General features: G+C 45.9%; 1 protein-coding gene across 1 annotated transcript in view; it reads left to right on the top strand.

Moving 5' to 3' along the window:
* Window positions 1-26,039, top strand: part of scap (SREBF chaperone) — a 71,516-nt gene that overhangs the window by 37,061 nt on the left and 8,416 nt on the right. The window contains 7 exon segments of the mRNA XM_055666126.1: window positions 1,703-1,921; window positions 4,831-5,032; window positions 10,109-10,224; window positions 10,890-11,448; window positions 13,970-14,055; window positions 17,109-17,191; window positions 25,543-25,709. Coding sequence (XP_055522101.1) covers window positions 1,703-1,921; window positions 4,831-5,032; window positions 10,109-10,224; window positions 10,890-11,448; window positions 13,970-14,055; window positions 17,109-17,191; window positions 25,543-25,709 — 1,432 coding nt within the window.

Here is a 26,039-nt window from a genome sequence, read left to right as displayed (position 1 = left end):
GAGAAAAAGTGTTTCCTCGTCTCCATTCTAAATGGCTTACCTCTTATTCTTAAACTGCGTGGCCCCTGGTTCTGAACTCCCCCAACATCGGGAACATGTTTCCTGCCTCTAGGGTGTCCAAACCCTTAATAATCTTATATGTTTCAATAAGATACCCTCTCATCCTTCTAAACTCCAGAGTGTACAAGCCCAGCCGCTCCATTTTCTCAGCATCTCTCCCTCCTAACCCCATTCTCCTGCCTTCTCCCCATAACCTCTGACACCCGTACTAATCAAGAATCGATCTATCTCAGCTGTAAAAATATCCGCTGACGTGGCCTCCACAGCCCTCTGTGGCAAAGAATTCCACAGAATCACCACCCTCTGACTAAAGGAATTTCTCCTCATCTCCTTCCAAAATGAACATACATTTATGTTCATATAGTGTTTAAGAAGGAACTGCAGACGCTGGAAAATCGAAGGTAGACAAAAGTGCTGGAGAAACTCAGCGGGTGCAGCAGCATCTATGGAGCGAAGGAAATAGGCAACGTTTCGTCCCGGGACGAAACGTTGCCTATTTCCTTCGCTCCATAGATGCTGCTGCACCCGCTGAGTTTCTCCAGCACTTTTGTCTACCTATGTTGATATAGTTATCTATGTGTAGGAGTTGTGAGCAACCCAAGTGGAATACGAGGTGCTGGTCCTCCAATTTGTGGAGGAGGCCCAGGACACAAATGTCAACATGGGAATGGGAAGGGGAGCATAAGTGTTGAGTGTAAGTGTTTATCCTTGATGTAAACCAGCATCTGCAGTTCTTTCTTAAACAATAATAAACCTACAGTGCATTATAAGTTCATATGTGATAGGAGCCGATTTGGGCCATTTGGCCCCCATCAAGTCCGCCATTCAATCACGGCAGGTCTATCTTTCCCTGTCTTAACCACATTCTTCTGCCTTCTCCCCATAACTCCTGACGCCCGTACCAATCAAGCAGGGACCTACCACACTGTGTTTGCTGGCCATCCACGAGTCACGGCGCCAGGCGGGACGAGGGTTCTGCTGAGCCGGCTACCTGCTCCTTTCCCGGGGTCATGTCCGTGCCCCGGGTGGTGGTAGAGAGGGACTTCCGCTCTGTCCACGGGCATCCTGGGGGATTTCTGGGACCGCTGGGCACCGCGGGGGGTGGAATGTATCCTGTACAAGCTACAACACAACTGCCTGACATTTATACTCAAGCATGCCGTAAGCTTACTTCACCACTGTTTCTACTTGTGCTGCCAATTTGAGGGATTGCTCGTTTCACAAGATACTGCTCGATCTGGCAGGGTCTTGTAAAATGAGTTTTGCACTTAGTATAGTTTAGTTTAGAGATACAGCGCGGGAAACATGCTTTTCAACCCACCCAGTCTGCACCGCCCAGCGATCCCCGCACACTAACACTATCCCACACACTACCGAGGGACAATTTTACATTTACACCAAGTCAATTAACCTGCAAACCTGTACGTCCTTGGAGTGTGGGAGAAAACCAAGACGTTTTGGGACGGGATTCTTCTTCAGACTATGAAGCAGGGTCTCAACCCGAAAAGTCACTTATTCCTTTTTCTGCACAGATGCAGCCTGACCCGCTGAGTTACTCCAGCACTCTGTGTCTGCAATCGGCAGCAATCTGCCGTTCCGTCCAGCACACTGTGTTAACTGATGCTCGTTTTGTTTTGAACAGGTACGTCAGCATTCTGCCCATCATCCCCGTCTCCTTCCACCTGAGTCTGCAAGATGCGATGGATGCCAGGCACCCTCTGGACACCAAGCGATACCATTCCCTGTTCCCGGCCGGTTACGGAGAGACCAGGGATTTAAACAAGCCGGGGATCGCCAGGGATCCAAACAAACAGCAGGCTCCCTCCAAACCGCATGTTCATCTGGACATCACTCTCTACAAGTAAACCTCTTGGACACCTGCGTTACAATCACTGCTGTTGCACTTCATTTGTGCTTTAAAGCACATCAGTGCTTGGATTTGTTAGTCATAAGGTCTATTGACCTTACGACTAACATCATAAGGTCAATAGACAATAGGTGCAGGGGTAGGCCATTCGGCCGTTTGAGTCAGCACCGCCATTCAATGTGATCATGGCTGATCATTCCCAATCAGTACCCCGTTCCTGCTTTCTCCCCATATCCCCTGACTCCGCTATCTTTAAGAGCCCTATCTAGCTCTCTTTTGAAAGTATCCAGAGAACCGGCCTCCACCGTCCTCTGAGGCGGAGAATTCCACAGATTCACAACTCTCTGTGAGAAAATGTTTTTCCTCATCTCCGTTCTAAATAATTCTTAGAAAATAGGCAATAGGTGCAGGAGTAGGACATACGGCCCTTCAAGCCAGCACCGCCATTCAATGTGATCATGGATCATCTAAAATCAGTACCCCGTTCCGGCTTTTTCCCCATATCCCTTGATTCCCTTAGCCCTAAGAGCTAAATCGAACTCTTTCTTGAAACACGCATAGAGTCATACAGCGTGGAAATAGGCCCTTTGTCCCAACTTGCCCAAACCGACCAACATGTCCCATCTGCCCACATGTGGCCCCTAACCCACTAAACCTACCCTAGCCATGTACCTGCCTAAATGTCTCTTAAATGTTGTGATGGCACCTGAGGTATGACTAGTTGCCTATGGTATCTACACCATACAGTGTGGAAGCAAGCCCAACTTGCCCACACTAGCCAACATGTCCCATCTACACCATCCCACCAGCCTGCGTTTGGTCCATATCCCTCCAAACTTGTCCTATGCATGTGAGTGAAGTGCTGTGTCAGCATGAACAGATGTTTGTAAGTCTTCATTCATACAGCCACTGGGCTCTTTCCGTCTTTAAACAATAGGTGCAGGAGTAGGCCATTCGGCCCTTTGAGCCAGCACTGCCATTCATTGTGATCATGGCTGATCATCCCCAATCAGTACCCCGTTCCTGCCTTCTCTCCATATCCCCTGACTCCGCTATCTTTAAGAGCCCTATCTAGCTCTCTCTTGACTCTGCTATCTTTAAGAGCCCTATCTAGCTCTCTCTTGACTCCACTATCTTTAAGAGCCCTATCTAGCTCTCTCTTGAAAGCATCCAGAGAACCTGCCTCCACCGCCCTCTGAGGCAGAGAATTCCACAGACTCACAACTCTCTGTGAGAAAAAGAGTTTCCTCGTCTCCGTTCCAAATAGCTTACCCCTTATTCTTTTTTTTTTTTAAATATTTTTATTAAATAATAGTAAGCGACAATTTAATTACAAATTTCTTACATCTTTTTTTTTAAAGAATAAAGATAAAAGGAGAATAATGTGAGAGAAAGTAATAGAGAGAGAAGAAGAAGAGAGAAAAAGGAAAACGCAGAGAGAGATCACCCGTTCACACTGGTTCTGTCAGGGCCAGATTTACGTATAAGCTAGACAAGCTTAAGCTTAGGGCCTCGTGATCTAGTCCCCTCACTGACCATCCGCCCACCGGGACCTCCTACTCTTTACCCGCTGACCCTGGCCACTTCAGCAGCCAGCAGCCGCCGCCTTACCTGTAGCCTGGACTCAGCACCGGGCCTGAAGCTTCCACGCTGCAGATTCCCACTCCCCTGGGTTTGACTGCGCTGGGTCCAAGTGCCAGTCCCCCTAACCCTGGTAACATCAGTGGCTGTTCCACTGGGTCTTCCCCATTCCCCTCAAACCATGTGACCCCAGCTCTTCCCCACACACACTATAGTCCTCATACCCCCCTACCCCCTGACCACCCACCACTCCTCCACCAGACATCGCCTCGGCCTCAGTCCACTCACCTGCCTTCCTCCGGCCCCAACCCCCATCCCTGCAGCAGGCCCAACACTCCAGCTTCAAACGGCGATCCAGGTAAGGCATCGCCCGCTCCGCGGAGAATCCAATATGTATTTTAAAACCAACTGTTTAATGACAACATACAGTAGGATCTAAAAGTGTCACATTGTCACTGTCAGGTAGTCCTCTAGTCGTGGGGGTGGGGGATTGGGAGGGGCTCACAAGTGAAACAGCTTAGGGCCTCTCTTCATCTAAATCCGGCCCTGGGTTCTGTGTTACCTCACCTTCACATCCAGTCCCTACACACATTTCAAACTCGCAGGTCTTTGCCGTGTGGGGGGGAAAACCGGAGCGCCCCGAGAATACCCAAGCGGGTACCCATAGGGAGAACATGCAGACTCCACGCACAGGCAGCACCCGAGGTCAGGATCGAACCAGCGTCTCTGGCACTGTGAGGCAGCGGCCATACCAGCTGTGCCGCCGTGAGGCAGCAACTCTACCCGCTGTTGAAGGAAGTAACACCACTTTTGAAACTCAGCGGGTGAGGCAGCATCTATGGAGCGAAGGAATAGGTGACATTTCAGCTCAAGACCCTTCTTCAGACTGATGCGGGGGGAGGGAGGGGGGGTGGTGCGCTTCACCTTTAGATGCTGCAGATCCATAGATGCTGCCTCACCCGCTGAGTTCCTCCAGCATTTGTGTCTACCTTTGATTTTTCCAGCATCTGCAGTTCTTTCTTAAACATTGGAGATTTCGTTGTCTAAATGCAATAAGACATCAGACATCTGAATCTGAATCTATTTCTTTTTAAATTTGCTGAGAGAAAATTTAAAATATTGCATGACCCATTAAAAACTGCTGAACGATGTAGCTATATTTTGTTTAAGACGGAACTGCCGAAGCTGGAAAGGTAGATAAAAATGGAGAAACTCAGCGGGTCAGGCAGCGTCGATGGAGCGAAGGAATTGGTGGCGTTTCGGGTCGAGACCCTTCATATTTTAGTTGTTGATTTTAGATTTTGTTCCATTCAATCTGGCAGGGTTGGAGCGCTTGGCCTGGCGTCGGGAGTCCTGCTTGTCGTTCTGCTCTTCTGCTTGTACAAAGTGTTCTGTCCAAAGACCTACGGCCAAGGTGGTCTTTCCCACGGGAGGAGGAGACGTGGAGAACTCCCCTGTGATGACTATGGCTACTCGCCACCCATTAGTGAGACCTTGCCACTCATATTGAAGGGGCATTTAATGGTGAGTACGTGCTTGGAACCACTGCACCCCTTGTGTAATTAAAACTCTTCCATTTACAGATTTTAGTGTTTAAGAAGGAACTGCAGATGCTGGAAAATCGAAGGTAGACAAAAGTGCTGGAGAAACTCAGCGGGTGCAGCAGCGTCTATGGAGAGAAGGAAATAGGCAACGTTTCGGGCTGAAACCCTTGGGTTGCCTATTTCCTTCGCTCCATAGACCCCGTTCTGCACGGCGACCCGGTAAGGCATTGCCTGCTCCCCGCCTCTCCGACCAGGTAGGGGACTAAGAATTAAAGTTTCCCCCTTCACACCCCACCACCACCACATAAAATCCCTCCAAACTAACTGACTGACATTTATGCAATGAATTACAATGATTCCCCAGTCTCCGGGGAGGAGGCAGCCGCTCCAGACTTTTCAAGCCGCCCGCGCTACCTTCCTAATCTACGCTAAAAATCTTCCATTGCTATTTGCCCTTATGATAGAACCGCTGGCCGAAAGGATTAGAAATCACCTGAATATTCACGGATATAACAGCAAGGACTCAAAGAATAAAATGTCATTATACGCTGATGATATCCTTTTATATATTACTAATACACAAACGAGTATACCCACCTTATTAACACTAATTGAGGAATTCGGCTCTTTTTCAGGATATAGAATAAATTGGAATAAAAGCGAAATTATGTCTTTAAAACCACAGGATTCGAGACACTTACTAAAATTCCCCTTCAAAATTGCAACAGAAAAATTCAAGTACCTGGGTATTCAAATTACGAGAAGACACAAATCATTATTTAGTGCCAATTTTATACCACTATTAAATAAACTGAATGATACGATTAAATTTTGGAAAACGCTTCCGCTCTCATTGATAGGTAGAATTAACGCTATAAAAATGACTTTCTTACCACAATTAATATATTTGTTTCAAGCGATCCCAATATATATTCCAAAATATTTTTTCAAAAAATTAGATTCCACTATCACTAATTTTATATGGGACTACAGAACACATAGAATTCAACGAAAGCATTTGTGCAAATCTAAAGAAGTTGGGGGTTTATCATTACCTAACTTTATATATTACTACTGGGCAGTGCATATTAAGAACATAATATGCTGGATAGTTCCACTCAGCAGTTGGAGTGGATAAGAATGGAGAAAGAGGAGTGCTATCCGCACGATATAGGAACGATCCTGCTCTCACAGATAAAATTGAATAGTATAATATATAAGAAGAACCCAATTATTCACAATATAATAAGAATTTGGAAACAAATAAAAGTATCCTTGAAATTAAATAATTTATCAGTACTAATCCCACTATTGAACAACCCCGCATTCAAACCTTCTCTCATCGACAACACATATCAACAATGGGATAGACTGGGGATTAGGAAAGTAGGGGATATGTATGAAGTGGGCAAACTTATCATTTCAACAATTAAAATTAACATTTAAATTGAAGGATAATCAATATTTTAAATATATACAGGTATGTGACTTTATGAAGAAATATACACATAGATTTCAAACTATATTTTTAGATCCTTTAGAAGAAGCAATGAATATTAAGGCTGATTCACAAAAATTAATATCATACTTTTATAATAATATATTAAATAGAGAATCACCCTCAACAGAAGCATTAAGGGAAGATTGGGAACAAGAGCTAATGATAAAGATCTCGAAGGATAGATGGGAAAAGTATTTGATGAATACACATAACTGTTCTATTAATGCAAGACATAATTTAATACAATTCAAATTATTACATAGACTATATTATTCAAAAACGAGGTTGAATAAATTTTATCCAAACGTCCCTCCCAGATAAATGTTTGTTTCAAAACGCTAATATAACACACTCATTTGTAGGATGTACAAAGTTGAATAAATTTTGGAGTGATATATTTGATATATTTACAAAGATTTTCAAGTCAAGAATAGAACCCAAAACGGAATGGATTATATTTGGAATAATAGGAGAAGATACCAATTTAAATAAAGATCAAAATGTTTTTTTAAATTACGGGTTAATAATTGGAAAGAAATTGATACTTAAATTTTGGAAAAATACAACCACACCAACTGTTAAAATGTGGATTAGGAATATGATGGACATAGCACGCCTTGAAGAAATGAGACTCCGACTAATAGATAAATATGACCAATTCTTAACGAGTTGGTCTCCTTTCATCGACTTTTTGGAATCATGTGATGCAGCGGTGCAGTAAGGATTGCTGATTTCAGTTCATGACGCGGATAGAGCTACATCTCCGAATACAGATTTGAAAAATTCTCTTTTAAGGGGCCTTCTCTTCTATTTCTACTTTCCACTTTCTTCCTTTTTTTATTTTTTATATACACACTTCACGTTTTTCTACTCTCTACCATCTATTTTTCCACTTTTTCCCCTTTCTATTGTTTTCTTTTTCTTGTCCTGCTTACTTCTTTCTTATAACATAAAACTAGAGGTTGTACATAGAATGGATTACGGTATTACATAGTTGGCACCTAAAATTAGGTGCCACTGTACTGTTTTGTGCTGTATTAACTTCTAATAAAATAAACAAAAAATAAATAAAAAAAATCTTCCATTCGGAAATCCGAAAATGTCCGAAATCCGACAAGTGTCTGGTCCCAAGGCTTTCGGATAAAAGGTAGTGCACCTGTATTCGGAGTAGAATTAGGCTATTCGGTCCACCGTCTACTCCGCCATTCAATCATGGCTGACCTACCTCTCCATCCTAACCCCATTCTCCTGCCTTCTCCCCATAACCCCTGACACCCGTACTAATCAAAAATCTATCCAAAACTAGACTAAGTGGGACCCGTTGGGTCCCATGTTCACACGGGAGGGCTGGTCCCCCGACGCAATATTCCACCTCTCCACCAATTACTTCAACCCAAACTACCATTTGCAGTGTATTTTTACTTCAACCCAAACAACCATTTGCAGTGCATTTTTACTTCAAACAAAACATATTTTCATTTTCAAACCACATTAAGGGCACTCACAGTTGAGTAGACATGTGTTCAGTGTTATTTAGAGCTCAGAGAGACCTGACCCTCTGGCTTCCTCCATCTTGCAGAGACTGAGTGAGGCACATCGCTTCCTAGTTTTATAGCCCTCCCCCTCCCTCCAGCAGTGGCAGCAGAGACAATGGCAAATTATTTAAAAACATTAATATCTCTCTGATATTTTTATCGATGGCAAAAATCCTCTGGTCCCGGAAGGGGGGCTCTGAGCGAGCTGGCCAAAAATGACGGCCGTAGGTGGCGGCGTTCTCTCGGAAATTGCAGCACAGCGAACCAAAAGCGGTCAAGATCAGACTTTATGTAATAGAGTTAGACACAAAACGCTGGAATCAATCAGCGGGACAGGCAGCATCTCTGGAGAGAAGGAATGGGAGATGTTTCGGGTCGAGACCCTTCTTCAGACTGAGAGTCTATATCTTTCACCTGGTTCACTGAGTTACTCCAGCATTTTGTGTCTAGAACAATGAAATTCTTACTTACAGCCGCACAACAGAATATGTCAACAGTACTCTGCAAACAATATAATAAACAAAACAAAATGTTTATTTATGTATATACTCATAAAACAAACAATAATAGCGCAAAAAATATAGTGCAAAAAAAATAGTGCACCCATTCACACTTGTTCTAAGTTAACACACTTTTTCATCCACTCCCTACACACTAAGGATAAATCACAGAGGCCAATTAACCTACAAACCCGCACATCTTTGGGATATTTGGCAATAGAAAAATAGGTGCTGGAGGAGGCCATTCGGCCCCTCCAACCAGCACCGCCATTCAATAGGTTTAAGAAGGAACTGCAGATGCTGAAAAAATCGAAGGTAGACAAAAATGCTGGAGAAACTCAGCGGGTGAGGCAGCATCTCTGGAGGGAAGGAATAGGTGACGTTTCGGGTCGAGCCCCTTCTGGTGTAATTTAGTTTAGAGATACAGCGCGGAAATAGGCCCTTCAGCCTACCGGGTCCACACTGACCAGCGATCCCCACACACTAACACCATCCTGCACACACTAGGGACAATTTACATTTATACTAAGCCAATTCACCTACAGACCCGCACGTCTTTGGAGAGTGTGAGGAAACCATAGATCCTGGAGAAAACCCACGCAGGTCACGGGGAGAACGTACAAACTCCGTACGGACAGCACCCATAGTCATTGATCAAACCCGGGTCTCTGGCACTGTGAGGCAGCAACTCTACCGCTGTCCACTTTGCTGCCCCCAAAGCCACATTTGTTTATGTCAAAGATTTTTTTAAAGACAGAACTGCAGATGCTGGAAAAATCGAAGGTAGACAAAAATGCTGGAGAAACTCAGCGGGTGAGGCAGCATCTATGAAGCGAAGGAATAGGCAACTTTTTGGGTCGAGTTCCTTCTTCAGACTGATGTGTACAGTTTTGGTCTCCTAATTTGAGGAAGCACATCCTAGTGATTGAGGCTACGCAGCGTAGGTTCACGAGATTGATCCCTGGAATGGCGGGACTGCCATATGAGGAAAGATTGAAAAGACTAGGCTTGTATTCACTGGAGTTTAGAAGGATGAGGGGGATCTTATAGAAACATATAAAATTATAAAAGGACTGGGCAAGCTAGATGCAGGAAAAATGTCCCCAATGTTGGGTGAGTCCAGAACTAGGGGCCACAGTCTTAGAATAAAGGGGAGGCCATTTAAGACTGAGGTGAGAAAAAACTTTTTCACCCAGAGAGTTGTGAATTTGTGGAATTCCCTGCCACAGAGGGCAGTGGAGGCCAAGTCACTGGATGGATTTAAGAGAGAGTTAAATAGAGCTTTTGGGTCTAGTGGAATCAAGGGATAGAGGGAGTAGGCAGGCACGGGCAGGAAGAAGAAAGGAAGAGGCGGAGACAGTAGGAGAGGGGAAGGAGGGAGAAAGCAAGGACCACCTGAAACGTTGCCTATTTCCTTCGCTCCATAGACGCTGCCTCACCCACTGAGTTTCTCAAGCATTTTTTGTCTACCTTACATTCTAATATTATGTTTTGTTCTGAAATGTATTTTTCTCCTCTAGGATATTGAATGCTTGGCAAGTGATGGAATGTTGTTGGTCAGCTCCTGCCTGTCTGGGCAGATCAGAGTGTGGGATGCACAGACCGGTGATTGTCTCACTGTGATATCAAACTCCAGGTAAACGATTCACTCACTCAGTTCGGCTCGTTATATTTCTGGTGTCGAGTCTCAAGTTTGCTTTTGAATCCCCTCGTGCTTAAGACGAATTACACTTGGTACATTCCAGCAGATGAGCTGGGTACAGGATAATATAATCTGGCTGTTAGATTTAATCAAACAAACTTCCCCACTGTGGTGTCATCCCTATTGGAAGGGAATTTAACAAGGCATTTTACCTGATTTAAGAATAAGGGTAAGCCATTTAGAGCGGAGACAAGGAAACACTTTTTCACACAGAGAGTTGTGAGTCTGTGGAATTATCTGCCTCAGAGGCCGGTTCTCTGGATATTTTCAAGAGAGAGCTACATAGGGCTCTTAAAGATAGCGGAGTCAGGGGATATGGGGAGAAGGCAGGAACGGGGTACTGATTGGGGATTATCAGCCATGATCACATTGAATGGCGGTGCTGGCTCGAAGGGCCGAATGGCCCACTCCTGCACTTATTGTCTGTAGTCTGTTGTCTGTCAAAGTATACGGAATGATATTGACTTGGCGTTCCTGACTCGGCACTTTCCTACCGGAGACCGCAGTGTCAGGCTGTTATAGGCCGCAGGCGTGACAATAAGCCAAACTGAACTGCAAATGCTTTCAAGTCAATGATCACTTCCTTGGTTTGTTTTCAGGCAATGGAGAGAGAGCGGTGTTCTCCTCGAGCGGCAGCAGAGCCGGGAATACATATCGGATCCTGAAAACGGAGAGGATGATGTGTATGAGAATGGATACAACTTCCAGAGGCAGCTAACCTCTCCGCAGCCCCTTCTCTTCACTGACCAGCCTGACCTATCCAGCTTTATAGACACCAACTTTGCCGAGCAGATGAAAGAAGACCACACGGCTCCCAGGCAGAGAATTATCTCCGAGTGTTCGCAAGAGACAGGCTACGACTTTGGCCGGGCGTACGACAAGGCGTACGAGGACCATATGATGCTCAACGCGCAAAACCTGCGGGGTTTCCCGTCCCGCCCAGCGCCCGTCAAGTCCCAAACGTCAGTGAGCCTGAAGTCACAGGGCTGGGACGTCGGCTGCAACCACCGCAGGAGAAGTCTCGGTGATGAGCCCTTGGCCGTGTACGAGATGGCCTCTGCCCTGCCCGTGGGCGGTGGGGACGGTGAAAGCTCTGTGTGGAGTCTGGGCATACAGGGCAACCTCATCGTGACCGGACGGAGTGACGGCAGGCTCCAGGTAACTATGTCGCTCCTCCCGACTTCAAATGGACACTTCATTACTTTTGGAAATTAGGATTAAGGTTCAGTGTCGTTATTGTCACGTGCACCGAGGTACAGTGAAAAGTTTTTATTTTGCCTGCCGCGCGCATCTCATTTAAACCTTGCCCCTTTACGGATGGAACAGTTTCCTATATAGAGTCACAGAGTGATACAGTGTGGAAACAGGCCCTTCGGCTCAACTTGCCCACACCGGCCAACAATGTCCCAGCTACTCGAGTCCCACCTGCCAGCATTTGATCCATATCCCTCCAAACCTGTCCTATCCAATACCTGTCTAAAGGGCCTGTCCCACTTGGAACAGGCCCTTAACTGTTCCTTAAACGTTGGGATAGTCCCAGCCTCAACTACCTCCTCTGGCAGCTTGTTCCATACATCCACCACCCTGTGTGTGAAAAAGTTACCCCTCAGATTCCCATTAAATCTTTTCCCCTTCACCTTGAACCTGTGTCCTCTGGTCCTCGATTCGCCTTCTTTGAGCAAGAGACTGTACCGATCAACGCGATCTATTCCTCTCATGATTTTATACACCTCTATAAGATCACCCCTCATCCTCCTGGGCTCCATGGAATAGAGTCCCAGCCTACTCAACCTCTCCCTATAGCTCACACCCTCTAGTCCTGGCAACATCCTCGTAAAAAATTCTCTACCCTTTCCAGCTTAACAATATCTTTCCTGAACATGGTGCCCAGAATTTAACCCAATATTTTAAATTGGACCTCACCGATGTCTTATACAACTGCAACATGACCTCCCAACTTCTATACTCAATACTCTGGCTGTTGAAGGCCAAATTTTGACCACCCGATCTACCTGCGACTCGCCCTTCAAGGAACCATGCACCTGTACTCCTAGATCCCTCTGCTCTACAACACTACCCAGAGGCCGACCATTCACTGTGTAGGTCCTGCCCTTGTTCGACTTCCCAAAATGCAACACCTCACACTTCTCTGTATTAAATTCCATCAACCATTCCTCCGCCCACCTGGCCAATCGATCCACATCCTGCTGCAATCTTTCACAACCATCTTCACTATCTGCAAAACCACTCACTTTTGTATTATCAGCAAACTTGCTCATCTTGTCCCGTATGTTCTCATCCAAATCATTGATGTTGATGTGGTTCTGAACACATAAAAAAAAAAAGGAGGGAGAAGTGTGAAGGCACACAGATAAAGAGTACACAGCCTGCACCAGGCTGGCAATGTCAAAGGCTCAGCTTTTACAGCTGTAATTTCGACATGGTGAAACCAAAATGTATAAAAATGGCCTTTATTAAAATCTGACAATGTGCACTTTAACCACATGTGATTTTTTTTCTATTGCAAATCTCAAATTGTGGAGTACAGAGGCAAATAAATAAATGATGGGTCTTTGTCCTGAATATTCTGGAGGGCACTGTAGAGCCTCAGCATTACATCCCTGTTTTTGTATACAAGCCCTCTTGAAATAAATGCTAGCATTGAGTTTGCTTTCTTGACTACCAATTCGACTTGCTGATTAACTTTTTGGGAATCCTGCAGCAGCTCTCCCAAGGCCCTTTGCTCCCCTGATTAAAGGATTCATACTCCATTTAGAAAATAATCGCCACTTTTATTCTTATTACCAAAATGCGTGACTCCACACTTTACTACGCTGTATTCCATCTGCCACTTCTCTGCCCACTCTCCCAGCCTGTCCAAGTCCTTCTGCAGAGTCCCTGCTTTCTCTACACTGCCTGCCCTTCCAACTATTTTTGTATCATCCGCAAACTTGGCCACAAAGCCTTCAATCCTCTCGTCCGAACCATTATTATACATGGAAGAGGGCGGAGGAAGAGTGTGGTTTAAGAATTTTTCACTAAGGCACGCGGGCGGCTATGCAGGGAATGGAGGAACGTGGATCACGTGCAGGCAGAGGAGATTAGTTTAACTTGGCGTCATTGTGGGCCGATGGGCCGATGGGCCTCTTCCTGTACTGTGCGACATTTACGTATTTGTGGTGTGGCACGGTGGCACAGCGGTAGAGTTGTTGCCCTGCAGCTCCAGAGACCCAGGTGCTCTCTGCACGGAGTTTGCACGTTCTCCCCGTGACCTGCCTGGGTTTTCTCCGGGTGCTCCAGTTTCCTCCCACACTCCAAAGACGTACAGGTTTGTAGGCTAAGTATTTAAGATGGAACTGCAGATGCTGGAAAATCAAAGGTAGACAAACCCTTCTTCAGGGTTTTGGCCCGAAACATTGCCTATTCCCTTTGCTCCATAGATGCTGCCTCACCCGCTGAGTTTCTCCAGCATTTTTGTCTACCAGATTTGTAGGCTAATTGTAAATTGTCCCCAGTGTTGTAAGATGGTGCTAGTGTACGGGGAACGCTGGTCGGCGCAAACTGGTTGGCAAAAGGGTCCTATTTCCACACTGTATCTCAAAACTAAATTTAAAATTAAATCCAGATCTACTGTATAACTGATGTTTTAATATTTAACCCTTTGTCCGCCTTATTTCAGGTGTGGAACGCTACAGATGGATTGCTTCGCTGCAGCGACGAGGAGGGCTCGTCAGGGATAACTGCACTGGCTTTCATCACAAACAGGTAGCGACTTGTGTGCATGGAATGGTCCACCCCCTCATCCTTACACAACACACGGATAGGTGTGGAGAGAGTCCGAAGAAAGGTCTCTACCTGAAACGTCACCTATCCATGTTCCCCACAGATGCTGCCTGACCCGCTGAGTTACTCCAGCACTCTGTGAAACGTCACCTGTCCATGTTCCCCACAGATGCTGCCTGACCCGCTGAGTTACTCCAGCACTCTGTGAAACGTCACCTGTCCATGTTCTCCACAGATGCTGCCTGACCCGCTGAGTTACTCCAGCACTCTGTGAAACGTCACCTATCCATGTTCTCCACAGATGCTGCCTGACCCGCTGAGTTACTCCAGCACTCTGTGAAACGTCACCTATCCATGTTCTCCACAGATGCTGCCTGACCCGCTGAGTTACTCCAGCACTCTGTGAAACGTCACCTATCCATGTTCTCCACAGATGCTGCCTGACCCGCTGAGTTACTCCAGCACTCTGTGAAATGTCACCTATCCATGTTCTCCACAGATGCTGCCTGACCCGCTGAGTTACTCCAGCACTCTGTGAAATGTCACCTATCCATGTTCTCCACAGATGCTGCCTGACCCGCTGAGTTACTCCAGCACTCTGTGAAACGTCACCTATCCATGTTCTCCACAGATGCTGCCTGACCCGCTGAGTTACTCCAGCACTCTGTGAAACGTCACCTATCCATGTTCTCCACAGATGCTGCCTGACCCGCTGAGTTAAGGGAGTGTCCCACTGCAGCAACCTAATTGGCGAGTTTAGGAGTTTGAAAAAATGACATGTTGATAGTTTAACACCTTGATAGTTATTTAGAAACATTTTGCAGCGAACATTATGTCTAGTAGGAACAAGGAACTGCAGATGCTGGTTTACAAAACAAGACACAGAGTGCTGAAGTAATTCACTGGGTCCGGCAACATCTCTGGAGAACATGGGTAGGTGACGTTTTGGGTCAGGACCCTTTCCGATGAAACAGTGCGGCACGGTGGCCCAGCAGTAGAGTTGCTGCCTCACAGCGCCAGAGACCCAGGTTCGATCCTGACTACGGAGTTTGTATGTTCTCCCTGTGACCGCGTAGGTTTTCTCCGAGTGCTCTGGTTTCCTCCCACATTCCAAGGGCTTGCAGGTTAATTGGCTTCTGAAAATTGTCCCTAGAGTGTTGGATAGAACCAGTGTATGGGGTGATCGCTGGTCGGTTCTGATTCAGTGGGCTGAAGGCCCTGTTTCCAGGCTGTATCTCTAAACTAAACTAAACTAAACTTCAGACTAGTCCTTCATTTGCAAACTAACTGTTGCTATCTTGTGTAATAATTGGTGAGACAGTTATTTTTTATTTTATTGTTTCGTTTTTAGTTTTAGAGACACAGCTCGGCAACAGGCCCTTCGGCCCACCAAGTCCGCATTGACCAGCGATCCCCGCACAACCGCGATCCCCGCACAACACAACCCTACACACAAGGGACAATTTACACTTATAATAAAACATACAAACCTACAAACCTGTACCTATTTGCAGTGTGGGGGGGAAACTGATGAACTTGGAGAAAAAAAGCCGGCATTCAATACCATCATCCCCTCCAAGCTGGTTACCACGGAACCGGGTCTCGGCGCATCCCTCTGCAATTGGATCCTCGACTTCCTCATCCACAGTCCACAGCCTGTTCGAATTGGAGAAATACTTCACCCCCATTAACAATCAGCACGGGAACACCTCAAGGCGGCGTGCTCAGCCCCCTGCTGTACTCACTGTATACTCATGACTGTGTAGCCAGACATAGTGCGAAATCCATCGTCAAGTTTGCCGCCGACACCACTGTTGTGGGACAAATTACAGATGGCGATGAGTCAGAGTATAGAAGTGAGATCGACTGATTGACCAAATGGTGCCAGCACAACAACCTGGCTCTCAATATCAGTAAAACCAATGAACTGATTGTGGATTTTAGATGAGGAAGTGTGAGGATCCACAATCCTGTTTATATCAATAGGATGATGGTGGAGAGAGTCAAAAACTTCAAATTCCTGGGCGTGCATATTTCCGACGATCTTTCCTGGACCCAGCACACCAATGCAATTATAAAGAAAGCACATCAGCACCTCTACTTCCTGAAAAGATTAAGGAGATTCGGTATGTCAAAGAGGATTCTCTTGTGCATAGGTGGACAGTAGAGAGCATGCTGACTGGCTACATCGTGGCCTGGTTCGGCAACTTGAATGTCCAGGAGCGGAAAAGAATGCAGAACGTTGTGACCACTGCCCAGTCCATCACCGGCTGAAGAAGGGTTTTGGCCTGAAACGTTGCCTATTTCCTTCGCTCCATAGATGCTGCTGCACCCGCTGAGTTTCTCCAGCATTTTTGTCTACCACCGGCTCTGACCTCCCCACCATTGAAGGGATCTATCGCAGTCGCTGCCTCAAAAAGGCTGCCGGCATCATCAGAGCCACACACTCATTTCACCACTGCCGTCAGGAAGAAGGTACAGGAGCCTGAAAACTGTAACGTCCAGGTTCAGGAACAGCTTCTTCCCCACAGCCATCAGGCTATTAAACACAACGACCTCCAAATAAGCTCTGAACTACAATAGACTATTACTATTATTATTATTATTATTATTATTATTGTTATTATTGCACTACAATCATATATATATATGTATATAATATATTTATGTGTGTGTGCTTGTGAGTTTGCGTACATATACACACACTGAACTTTTTTCTCTCGTACAAACTACGTACAGACAGCACCCGTGGTCGGGAGCGTTGCAAGGCAGCAACTCTACCACCATGCCACCCGTGTCTAAATGCTTGTACTGTTTCATATTCTTTGCAGATTTCAAGACATGTCAGTGGTGTTAAATCAGCCGCGGTTGTCCCATCTGATAGTGGCCTGCGGAGTAGCAGTGGTGAAATTTACCACAAAACTGTTTTGGCCAGCTTGCAAACATGTTGGGACCAAAACGGAGCGCGGAAATTATTGTATATCTGTACACAAAACAATCGGCGCTTAGTAAAGTAACTCTACTTTCTCTTACAGAATTGTTGCAGCCAGACTGAATGGTTCATTAGATTTCTATTGTTTAGATACCAATAAGACTTTTAATCAGCTTCAATACAGAGGTAGGACAAATATATTTTTTTTTGCAATGGTTATTTCTCTTCTGTTTCTGGCCTTCTCCCACGGTTATTATGCACCTTGTCCATTGTTAACTGTTGGTTGGGACATCGTTAACTAATCCTAAGCCTAACATGCTTTGATGTACCACGCAGAGTGTGGGATTAAATTGATTGCACCTCAAAAAAATTCTGGAGCTGTCATAGAAGTCAGCCTTCGATATTCTGCCATTCTATTCCATATTCTCTTCTGTAATCTTTCTATATTCTAATTTCTCCACATTTCTCATATAGTCTTATAAGTTTGTGAATTAATACGATTAATGAATACATTAATTAATACATAATTAATACGCGGATTAATACATACAATTTCATTTATTTATGGATATTGTTTATGACACTATAAATATTCTTTTTTTGTTTTTTGTATGCTGTTTCACACTTAATTAAATAAATAAATGATAAATAAATAAATTGACATGTAGCGGAGAAGGGGTTGGAATAAGAGTATACTTTCTCCCACTCCTTTTTGAACATGTAAGATTTCATTTGTGATGTTGATGAGAAGTTATTTACTGAGTTGTGTGGAGGTTTATTGGTCACTAGACCAAGTGCAGACTCCCCCGATGCATCCGGTCCCAACACGTAGCCCCCACGGGAGGCGTGGTCATCCAGCTCAAGCCGTTCCCGAACGTACGATTCCATCACTCCCCTGCCTCCCGCAGCAGTGCTCTTTAAAAAAAAAAATTCCAATGGCACTTGCCCTGCGTGTTGCAACAGCAATTCGCCCTCCCCCTCCCGTGAGGTGAAAAGTTCAGAGTGTTCCTGTGTCACAACATTGTGTCGAAGTGTGTTGGAAGCTGGCAGGAATGATTTTAACAGTAAAAAGTTGACATTTTTAAAGCTTTAATCGCGAATAACTTGTGAAATATAGGATGAAATCTTCAGTGAAGCTGATCACAGCTAGCCGAGCCATTGCGACGTCATCAGTGAAAGCTGGTCGTTCTAAATTAAAAGTCTTTTGATGTTTGTAAACTTTAATCAGTAATAAGTCGAGAAATAAAGCATAAAATGTTCAGTGAAGGTATTCTCTGCCGAGAGGGGAAAAATGTGAATCAGAATATGTAAAAATATTATCGTTACTGCGTAGTATTTGCGAAGATGTAAAGACACTCGCATATACACACAAATATACACACAAACAAGATCAGAGTTTTAATCAGTACAGGTGCACAACCTTTTATCCGAAAGCCTTGGGACCAGACACTTGTCAGATTTCGGACATTTTCGGATTTCCGAATGGAAGATTTTTAGCGTAGATTAGGTAGGTAGCGCGGGCGGCTTGAAAAATCTGGAGCGGCTGCCTCCTCCCCGGAGACCGGGGAATCATTGTAAATCATTGCATAAATGTTAGTCAGTTAGTTTGGAGGGATTTTATGTGGTGGTGGTGGTGGGGTGAAGGGGTAAACTTTAATTCTTAGTCCCCTACCTGGTCGGCGACTCCCAACATCGCGGAGCTGAGGGCTCCGTCCGGCCGCGGGCTGCGCCGGTTGGAGCTCCGACCCCGGCAACTCTACCCCTGGCTGCGAGGCGCTCCAAATCCAGCGCCGCCCGCGGCCGGACGCCCGCAGTCCCTGCTCCGCGAATGTTGGGAGTCGGCGGCCACAGCGCTCCGGAGCTTACCGCACGGCGACCCGGTAAGGCATTGCCAACTCCCCGCTGGTATCCCAGCGCTGCGACACCGCCGACTCCCAACATTCGCGGAGCTGGGGCTGCGGGCGTCCGGCCGTGGGCAGCGGTGGATTTGGAGCGCCTCGCAGCCAGGGGTAGAGTTGCCGGGGTCGGAGCTACAACCGGCGCCGCCCGCGGCCGGACGCCCGCAGCCCCAGCGCTGCGGAGCTTACTGCACGGCGACCCGGTAAAGCATTGACCGCTCCCCGCCTCTCCGACCAGGTAGGGGACTAAGAATTAAAGTTTACCCCTTCACCCCCTCACCCCCCCTCCCCCTTCACATAAAAGCCCTCCCAAATAACTGACTAACATTTAAGCAATGATTTACAGATGTTTAAGTGTCTCCCCGGTCTCCAGGGAGGAGGCAGCCGCTACAGTAATACAGACCTGGGTTGACCGTGGGTCGTTTCGGGTCAAGTTTGGCACCAAACGCGAGCTTTGGTGTGCAGACGACATCCTGGAAAAATGTCCGGTTTTCGGAGTTTTTCGGTTTCCGGAACTCCGGACAAAAGGTTGTGCACCTGTATATGATTTCATTTTATTGTTATTTTGCTTTATTTTTAATTTTTTTTGTTTTACATGTTCGAACTATATATTATCTATATTCTCTTCAATATTATCGATATTCTCTATTATATATTTTATATATTCTCTTCTGTATTTAATATAAGGTCATAAGTAATAAGAGCAGAATGAGGCCGTTCAGCTAGTACTTGGGTATGCGTTCATCTATATGTGTGCACCTTTTACATATTTAGAGATGGAGTAGATGATCATATGAAGGGTTTCATGAAGGGTCTCGACCCGAAACGCCACCCATTTCTTCTCTCCCGAGATGCTGCCTCACCCGCTGAGTTACCCCAGCATTTTGTGTCTCTCTTCGGTTTAAACCAGCACCTGCAGTTCCTTCTTACACATAAGATCATTAGCGATAGGAACAGCATTAGGCCATTCGGCCCATCAAGTCTACTCCGTCATTCAATCATGGCTGACCTATCTCTCCCTCCTAACCCTGTTCTCCTACCTTCTCCACACTCAGCAAAATCAATAACCCCACTCTCACCATCGACGGCACCACTGTCTCCCCATCTCCCAAGGCCCGCAACCTTGGCGTGATCTTTGATTCCACCCTCTCCCTTGAGCTTCACATCCGCCATGTCATTAAAACCTCCTTCTTTCACCTCCGCAACATCGCCAAAATCAGACCCTCTCTCACACCTCCCGCTGCTGAAAGACTCATCCATGCCTTCATCTCCTCCCGACTGGACTATTGCAACTCACTTCTCCTTGGCATCAGCTCCACCTACATCAACCGACTCCAACTGGTCCAGAACGCAGCCGCCCGACTCATCACCCACACCAAATCCTGGCATCACATCACTCCAGTCCTCAAACAACTTCACTGGCTTCCCATCTCCCACCAGATCACCTACAAAATCCTGGTCCTCACCTACAAAGCCCTCCACCATCTGGCCCCCCCATATCTCACTGACCTCCTCTCCCCGTACCAACCCTCACGATCCCTCAGATCCACATCAGCCGGTCTCCTCTCCATCCACAAGTCCAACTTCCGCAGTTTTGGGGACAGAGCCTTCTCCAGGGCAGCTCCCAGGCTCTGGAACTCCCTCCCCCAACTGATCCGCAATTCCGTGTCCCTCACCATCTTCCAGTCCCGTCTCAAGACCCATCTCTTCACCTCTGCCTATCCTTAGCCCCACGTCCCACTCCCTTTTCATCTGTGCTTGAATTGCCTCATATTTAGTTTTGAATTGAATTCTGTCTTTAATTTGTGTACTAGTCATGTCTCTACTATTTATTTCATTCCCCTTACATGTTTTTCCTCTACTTGCTAAATGTTTGTAAGGTGTCCTTGAGACTCTTGAAAGGCGCCCATAAATAAAATTTATTATTATTATTATTCTCCCCATAACCCCCGACACCCTTGAATATATTCTATATTCTGTATTCTATTCCATATTCTATTTCAATGATTACGTGATTGACAAATTAATAAAATAAACTATTCCATTCTTTGCTAATTCCAACAACTTTTTGATATGAATTTTTTAAACTTTCAAAATTGTTATCTTTGAATTCGTAACCTTCTAAGCATTTGTAAGACAATGTGATAAATAACCATCACAGAACCTGCATACTATTCATATAATGAACAATTCGATGAGTCAGCTCAGTTTCCCGATTAGCATTATTTCCAAGACAACCCTATCCCGTATTTCCTTTCATCTCTTATTAGTCATGGAGCTGTTCAGCATGGGAACAGGCCCTTTGGCCCAACTCGCCCATGCCAGCTAAACTAGTCCCATTGGCCTGCCCTGGCCCATATCCCTTCAAATGTTTCTATCTTCTTGCTTCATAGTTGATTGACCTTTCAATGATTATACACCCTACTTTCATAAGGTCGTAAGTGATAGAAGCAGAATTAGGCCATTTGGCCCATCAAGTCCGCCCAGCCTTTCAATCGTGGCTGATCTATCTCTCCCTCCTAACCCCATTCTCCTGTCTTCTCTACATAACCTTTGACACCCATACTAATCAAGAATCTATCACCGCCTTAAAAATATCCATTGGCTTAAAGATACTTAAAAATCTTAAAGATCTTAAAGATACTTAAAGATAGCGGAGTCAGGGGATATGGGGAGAAGGGGAGAAGGCAGGAACGGGGTACTGATTGGGGATGATCAGCCATGATCACATTGAATGGCAGTGCTGGCTCGAAGGGCCGAATGGCCTACTCCTGCACCTATTGTGTCTATTGGCTTGACCTCCACAGCCTGTGGCAAAGAATTCCACAGATTCACCACCCTCTGACTAAAGAAATTCCTCCTCATCTCTTTCTTAAGGGAACGTTCTTTAATTCTGAGGCTGTGACCTCTAGTCCAAGACTCTCCCACTAGTGGAAACATCCTCTCCACACCCACTCTATCCAGGTCTTTCACTATTCTGCATGTTTCAATGAGGTCCCCCCCTCATTCTTCTAAACTCCAGCGAGTACAAGGCCCAGTGCCATCAAACGCTAGTCATATGTTAACCCACTCATTCCTGGGATCGTTCTTGTAAACCTCCTCTGAACCCTCTCCAGAGCCAGCACATCCTTCCTCAGATACGGGGCCCAAATTCCCTCACAGTATTCCAAATGCTGTCTGACCAGCGCCTTCTAGAGCCTCAACATTACATCCCTGTTGTTGTATCCAAGCCTTCTTGAAATAAATGCTAACATTGCGTTTGCCACTATTATGTTTGGAATGCCTTTTCTATATCTCTGAGCCTTAATAGATCTCTTTAAACTTTAAAAATATCAGTATAGTTACTTATTCAGATGTGCCTCCAATCACTTCCTCTAACATTACTGTCAAAAAACTGTCATAGAGTCATACAGCGTTGAAACAGGCCCTTCGGCCCAACTTGCCCATGACAACCAACATGTCCCATGTGCACTAGCACCTGCCTGCCTGTCAGTCATACAGCCAACTAGTTTGTTGAGAAACTTGCCACATTTTACAGTGTTAAAAGTGCTCTGCACATATACATCGTTATAGAGTCATAGAGTGATACAGTGTGGAAACAGGCCCTTCTGCCCAACTTTCCCCCTCCTGCCAACATGTCCCAGCTGCACTAGTCCCACCTGCCCCAAATCCCTGTCTATCCATGTACCTGTCTAACTGTTTCTTAAACGTTGGGATAGTCCCAGCCTCAACTACCTCCTCTGGCAGCGTGTTCCATACACCCACCACCCTCTGTGTGAAAAGGTCACCCCTATTACATATTTCCCCGTCACCTTGAACCTATGTCCATTACTTTATCAGTAAAGTTACTTTTACAGATGTGCCTTCAATTACTTCCTCTAACATTATTGTCTAAAGGCTGTGATAGAGTCAGAGTCTTGCAGCGTGGCAACAGGAACCCAACTTGCCCACGCCAGCCAACATATCCCATCCTCACTAGTCCCTCCTGCCTGCCTGCCTGTCTGTCGTACTAATTTAAAAACAACTCGTTAGTTAAGAAACTTGAAACATTTTATCGTGTTAAAAGTGCTATGTACATCCAAATTATTAAATCACGATTTAATTCCACCCTGGGTTCCATAATGGGCCTGTCCCACTTACGCAACTTTTTCGGCAACTTGCCGGCATCTGTCATAGTCGCAGCAGGTCTCTGAAAATGTTCAACATGTTGAAAATCCAGCGGCGACCAGAACAAGGTACGACTCTTTGGGCGACTACTCACGACCGTACAGGCTTCACCCCGCGACGTGTCGCCTGTACGGTCGTGAGTCGTCTCCTCAGTCGCCCAAAGAGTCGTAGCGTCTTTCTGGTCGCCGCTGGATTTTCAACATGTTGAACATTTTCGGCGACCTGTGACGGGTGCCGGCAGTCGCCGAAAAAATGTGACAGGCCCATGACTCTTATAACCCTTATCATGTATCTATACACTGTAAACGGCTCGATTGTAATCATGTATTGTCTTTCCGCAGGCTGGTTAGCACGCAACAAAACTCGTTAGATTACAGCCCGTACCCGTGACTGTAATCTAAACTGAGACTGTTCAACTGTAACTGTCTTGCTATGTACATATACATTTGAATTCCTCAATGCCAGCACTAACTCTTTCTATATACATATGTGTTGTTAAATCACTTTTAATTCCACACTGGGTTCACTAACTCTTGCTGAACACAAATACATAAAAACTGAGACATAGGAAAATAGGTGCAGGAGTAGGCCATTCGGCCCTTCGAGCCTGCACCACCATTCACTATGATCATGGCTGATCATCCACATTCAGTACCTGCCTTCTCCCCATATCGCTTGATTCCGTTAGCCCTAAGAGCGAAATCCAACTCTCTTTTAAAAACATCCAGGGAATTGGCCTCCACTGCCTTCTGTGGCAGAGAATTCCACAGATTTATAACTCTCTGGCTTAAAATGTTTTTCCTCATCTCAGTCCTAATGCCCTGAACCTTATTCTTAAACTGTGACCCCTGGTTCTGGACTCGCCCAACATCAGGAACATTTTTCCTGCATCTAACCTGTCCAATCCTCTAAGAATTTTATATGTTTCTACACAACCCTCCTTCTAAATTCCAGTGAATGCAATCCCAGTCGATCCACTCTTTCATCATATGTCATTCCCGCTATTCTGGGATTTAACCTGGTGAACCTACGCTGCACTCCCTCAATTGCAATAATGTCCTTCCTCAAATCAGGAGACCAAAACTGCACACAATACTCCAGGTGCGATCCAGCCAGGACCCTGTACAACTGCACTAGCACCTCCTTGCTCCTAAACTCAAATCCTCGCAATGGAGGCCAACATGCCATTAGCTTTCTTTCATGCTGTACCTGCATGCTTACTTTCAGTGACAGATGTACAAGGACACACAGGTTTTGTTGCACCTCCCCTTTTCCTAATCTGCCACCAGTCAGAGTCTGAAGAAGGGTCTCGACCTGAAACGTCGCCCATTCCTTCTCTCCAGAGATGCTGCCTCACCCGCTGAGTTACTCCAGCATTTTGTGTCTACCTTTGATTTAATCAGCATCTGCAAATCTTTCTTACACCATTCAGATAATAATCTGCCGTCTTGTTCTTGCTACCAACCTCACATTTATCCATATTATACTGCATCGGCCATGCATCTGCCCGCTCAAGTTACCCTGCAGCCTCATAGCATCCTCCCCGCAGCTCACACTGCCGCCCAGCTTTGTGTCATCTGCAAACTTGGAGATGTTACTTTTAATTCCCTCATCTAAATTGTTACATTTAATTCCTTGTCTAAATACACCACAGTTTAATTCCACACTGGGTTCACTAACTCTAGAAACATAGAAAATAGGTGAAGGAGGAGGCCATTCGCCCCTTCGAGCCAGCACCGCCATTCAATGCGATCATGGCTGATCGTCCCCAATCAATAACCCGTGCCTGCCTTCTCCCCATATCCCTTGACTCCACTAGCCCCTAGAGCTCTATCTAACTCTCTCTTAAATCCATCCAGTGACTTGGCCTCCACTGCCCTCTGTGGCAGGGAATTCCACAAATTCACAACTCTCTGGGTGAAAAAGTCTTTCCTCACCTCAGTCTTAAATGGCCTCCCCTTTATTCTAAGCCTGTGGCCCCTGGCTCTGGACTCGCCCAACATTGGGAACATTTTTCCTGCATCTAGCTTGTCCAGTCCTTTTATAATTTTATATGTTTCTATAAGATCCTCCCTCATCCTTCTAAACTCCAGTGAATACAAGCCTAGTCTTTTCAATCTTTCCTCATATGACAGTCCCGCCATCCCAGGGATCAATCTCGTGAACCTACACTGCACTGCCTCAATCACAAGGATGTCCTTCCTCAAATTAGGAGACCAAAACTGCACACAATACTCCAGGTGTGGTCTCACCAGAGCCCTGTACAACTGCAGAAGAGCCTCTCTACTCCTATACTGAAACCCTCTTGTTATGAAGGCCACCATTCCATTAGCACGTATGTACATAGTAGGCACCCCTCGGTCAGGACTGACTATGGGTAATTCCACACTGGGTTGATTAACTCTATGCACATATACATTGTTAAATCACAGTATATTTCCACACTGGGTTCACTAACTCTTCTGTTCGCAGGGACCCCCAACAGGTCCAGCATTCCATCGTCGCCAGTTTTCAGCAGTGACGATCTCATTGTTTGCCAGCTGACCCACGCCGTTCCCTGTGCGCATCAGAAGCCCATCACGGTCCTGAAGGCTGCGGCTGGCCGTGTGGTGACGGGTAGCCAGGACCACACACTCAGAGTGAGTGCACGTCAGCCACCGTTAAAGTCGGCAGTTATTGGTCTTTTTTTTAGTTTTAGAGATACAGCGCGGAAACGGCCCCTGCGGCCCGACCAGCGATCGCCCACACACGCTAACGCTATCCTGCACACACTGGGGACAATTCACATTTACATCAAGCCAAAGGTAGACAGAAATGCTGGAGAAACACAGCAGGTGAGGCAGCATCTATGGAGCGAAGGGAATAGGTGACGTTTCGGGACGAGACCCTTCTTCAGACTGATGTGGGGGTGGGGGGGTGGGCGCGTCAGGCTACATCAGTCTGAAGAAGGGTCTCGACCGAATCGTCAC

This window comes from Leucoraja erinacea, unplaced genomic scaffold, assembly GCF_028641065.1.
Source record: "Leucoraja erinacea ecotype New England unplaced genomic scaffold, Leri_hhj_1 Leri_195S, whole genome shotgun sequence".
Lineage (NCBI taxonomy): Eukaryota > Metazoa > Chordata > Chondrichthyes > Rajiformes > Rajidae > Leucoraja > Leucoraja erinaceus.
This window is presented reverse-complemented; position numbering and strand designations above follow the sequence as displayed.